Source organism: Eimeria mitis, genomic scaffold (genome assembly GCF_000499745.2).
Source record: "Eimeria mitis Houghton genomic scaffold, Emh_scaff1093, whole genome shotgun sequence".
NCBI classification, from domain to species: Eukaryota; Apicomplexa; class Conoidasida; order Eucoccidiorida; family Eimeriidae; genus Eimeria; species Eimeria mitis.
Window position 1 is genome coordinate 8,919 of NW_013567549.1, and position 2,946 is coordinate 11,864.

General features: G+C 53.1%; 2 protein-coding genes across 2 annotated transcripts in view; one reads left to right on the plus strand and one right to left on the minus strand.

The window, feature by feature from the left end:
- Positions 1–1,710, plus strand: part of EMH_0029260 (uncharacterized protein) — a gene marked incomplete at both ends in the record, with an annotated part of 2,173 nt that extends 463 nt beyond the window's left edge. The window contains 4 exons of the mRNA XM_013494264.1: positions 161–286; positions 548–694; positions 1,027–1,241; positions 1,386–1,710. Of these exons, the coding sequence (XP_013349718.1) occupies positions 161–286; positions 548–694; positions 1,027–1,241; positions 1,386–1,710 (813 nt within the window). The remainder of the gene's footprint in view (positions 1–160; positions 287–547; positions 695–1,026; positions 1,242–1,385) is intronic.
- Positions 1,711–1,964: 254 nt separating this feature from the next.
- EMH_0029270 (uncharacterized protein) overlaps positions 1,965–2,946 on the minus strand; it is a gene marked incomplete at both ends in the record, with an annotated part of 1,884 nt that continues 902 nt past the window's right edge. Inside the window, 2 exons of the mRNA XM_013494265.1 lie at positions 1,965–2,072; positions 2,405–2,853. Coding sequence (XP_013349719.1) covers positions 1,965–2,072; positions 2,405–2,853 — 557 coding nt within the window. The remainder of the gene's footprint in view (positions 2,073–2,404; positions 2,854–2,946) is intronic.

Below are 2,946 nucleotides of genomic sequence, written 5' to 3' on the forward strand. Positions count from 1 at the left end.
CTGGCTATACGTATCAGTACCACCAATTATTTTCTCCCCAGTACGGGCACCCTTTTGCATGCATCTTGTGGGCCCCAGCTGCATGTGTTCTGCGGCGATAGGCAAAAGGAGGTTACTTCCTTTGATGTGCTTCTCTGTTTTCTTGAGTTTTGGCGCGCAGACGCAAGAAAGGGCAAGCGAGCTGTTGAAGGAAATGATTTCAGAGGGGCTGCCAGTTGACTTGTTGCATGCGGCAAAAAGCAAACAACAGAGGGATGCGACCGTAGACGCTTTCAGGATTGGGAAGGTGTGTTGGTGCATCAGCTACTAACTGCAGTGCGTGCATGCATGTATGTGCGTGCCATGGCTAGCAGCATGCAGTTCTGCAGTTCGCCTCGTGCCGCCAGCCAACTCCCGGGTAGCCCGGCCCCATAGGTTGCGAGGAACTTATTCAAAGCCTACTTAGCCAGCTGCGGCTGTAAGGCAGGCGTAGGCAGGGTTGCATACAATCCTCTTAAGGGCTGCGCGCAGTGCCTAATTTGGCCTTTTCTGCGTTTTGTGGACACAGATTTGGTTCCTGATCTGCACAGACCTCGTGGCGCGCGGCATTGATTTCAAAGGTGTTTCCCTCGTAATTAACTTCGACCTACCCCCTTCCACTTCGGTGTACATACACCGCATCGGCAGAACTGGAAGAGCTGGCAAGGAGGGGAAGGTGAGGACTTTGGTTCACTTACTTTTCGGGATCGATACGTCCTCTAGCCGCTGACGTGCGGCTTTTAGGGACGAGTTATTTACTGTGCACCTCTGAGCTATTGTCTAGAAACACACTCTCTACAAGTACCTGAGTGGTCTTTTGTTTGCATGATTTGCTCTTTTGCATGTATTGTTTGCTTTTTGGTTTCCTGTGCGCTTGCATGCTTTAGCCCTTATTGCTAGTTTGCTATTTCTGGTTTGGCCTGCTGTCTATTTGCTTGTATGCCTATTGTCCTTTGTCCGTCTATCAATGCTCAGTGCTGGCACATTTTTGTATGCTGGCGCGCTCAGGCGCTGACTTTCTTCACTTTAGACGACGTGCCCAGACTGAGGCCTATAGTGCAAATAATGCAGAAGAGCCCGAACAGCAAAATTCCCACATTTTTAAGCACTAAGCTAACTCGCAACCTGAAGGTCAAGGGCCGAAAGAAGTACATGGGTAATGCACAGCCCAAGAGCAAAATGGGATCTCACCGTCGTCGTAAACCCATACGGCCGATTGCAAAGTAAGAGCGTATAGCCCTGTCCGCCTGTTGTTCTTCTAGCTTATTCCTGCAACTCAGACGCGAGTCATGGATTTAAACCCTGTTTTAATTAAAACCCATTTTGAGTTTTTTTGTGTGTTGTGGTATGTTGCCGTTACCCCTCAGAGCAGTTCTCATGAAGGCCAAGAGACGCGCCTGGGCTATCGCCGCCTCTCTCGCCAAAAAGAAGCGAGCAAAGGAAAGCGAAACAGGGGGCGATGAAGGGCCCAACGGTGCAGAGGCCACGGCGTCTGGCAGCGCCGACAGAGCCATGGGCCCCAATGCCGCTAAGAAGAAAGAGAAAAGGCAGGAGCAGGCAGTCCAGACCAACGATAAAACCTCCAAGGCCAAAACCCCACGTGCATCTGTTGCGCAGAAACACCCTGCAACCCGCGGTGTCAAGCGGAAACATCGGCAGCGATCAGCGCCGCAGCCAACTACCACAGGTTAGCGCGTCGGGCGCAGCAACAATAATGTCTTTTTTTGCGAATTATTTCACTCAGAGGGCTTTTTAAGACGCTTCTTGGGATCTGTTACTTTTTTCATGCTTGAAGTACCTGAGCCAGCTGTTCGTACTGAGGCAGCAGCCTTTGCTAGCTTTCGCTGTGCGAAGGGTAGCGCTGCAAAATTCGGTCGTGTTTAGGATCTCAAATGGAGTCTCTGCAGATGCGAGGCAGTTGGCAGGCAGCCAATGCTCTTGGTAGATTATAAACCGGCGAGGTCGAGTTCACTGCCTTCTGTACAGAGTTGCTCAGAGGAGGCCAGGGTCAGACCCATCTCCTCAGACATTCCCCCGCAGAGGGTGTCCATACACTGCAGCGACAGCAGCACACGAACAAGCAACTATGGGACATTCAGAGCGTAGCAAACGAGCAGTTACTGACCAACCTCAGGACCTCTTGGAATCCTTTCACACGTGCACGAGCTAGAGGAAATATATGTAAGGATAATATGCAGCGAATGGACGTTAATATCGCCGCTGCTGCTGCTGTAGCCAGACCAGCTGCAGTGAGAGCGGCTGGCGCCCATTATCACTGGCAATGTATCAAATGCGTTGGACGGGTTGGCCAGCGATCCGGAATCGAATGACTGCGTGGGGAACGCTTGGGCGACGAAGTCGCCGCTATCGTCCTGGTGTGTCTTACGTTAGTTTGGGTGTCAGTGGCAGAAGCTGCTGCAGATTGTTCCAGCTGGAGCTGCTGCCTGGCTTCCTGGAGGCGAAGCCTGTTCTGAGCTGCTGCTGCCTCCGCACGCCCCGCGATAGCCTCCACTGATGCAGTGAGTGTGTCGCAGACAGCAGACCTGCGGGCGTATTGTATGTACAGCTGGCGCAGCTGTTCCTGCATTTCACGCTGTTGTTGTTCCTCAGCAGCCGCAAGGGCAGAATTCTGAGGACGCCCCAGCAACAACAACTGCTTGTTGAGCCGATCCGCGTTTTGCTCCGCTCCGCGGATCTTCTCCTTCAGCTCTTGCACTTGGGAGGCGAGAGCCTCGTTGCTCCTCTCCAGATCCAACAGGCCTTGGCGACTCCGATGCAGCTGCTCCCCCAACAACGCCCTGCTACTGTTGCTGCTGGCAGGTATGGCAGCTGCAGCTGCAGCAGAACTCGCAGAGGACCCATATGGGGCCAAGACCGCTTGCAGGAACTCCTTGGCTTTTCGCCGCTCTCCAGCCTCTTCTTCCCCGT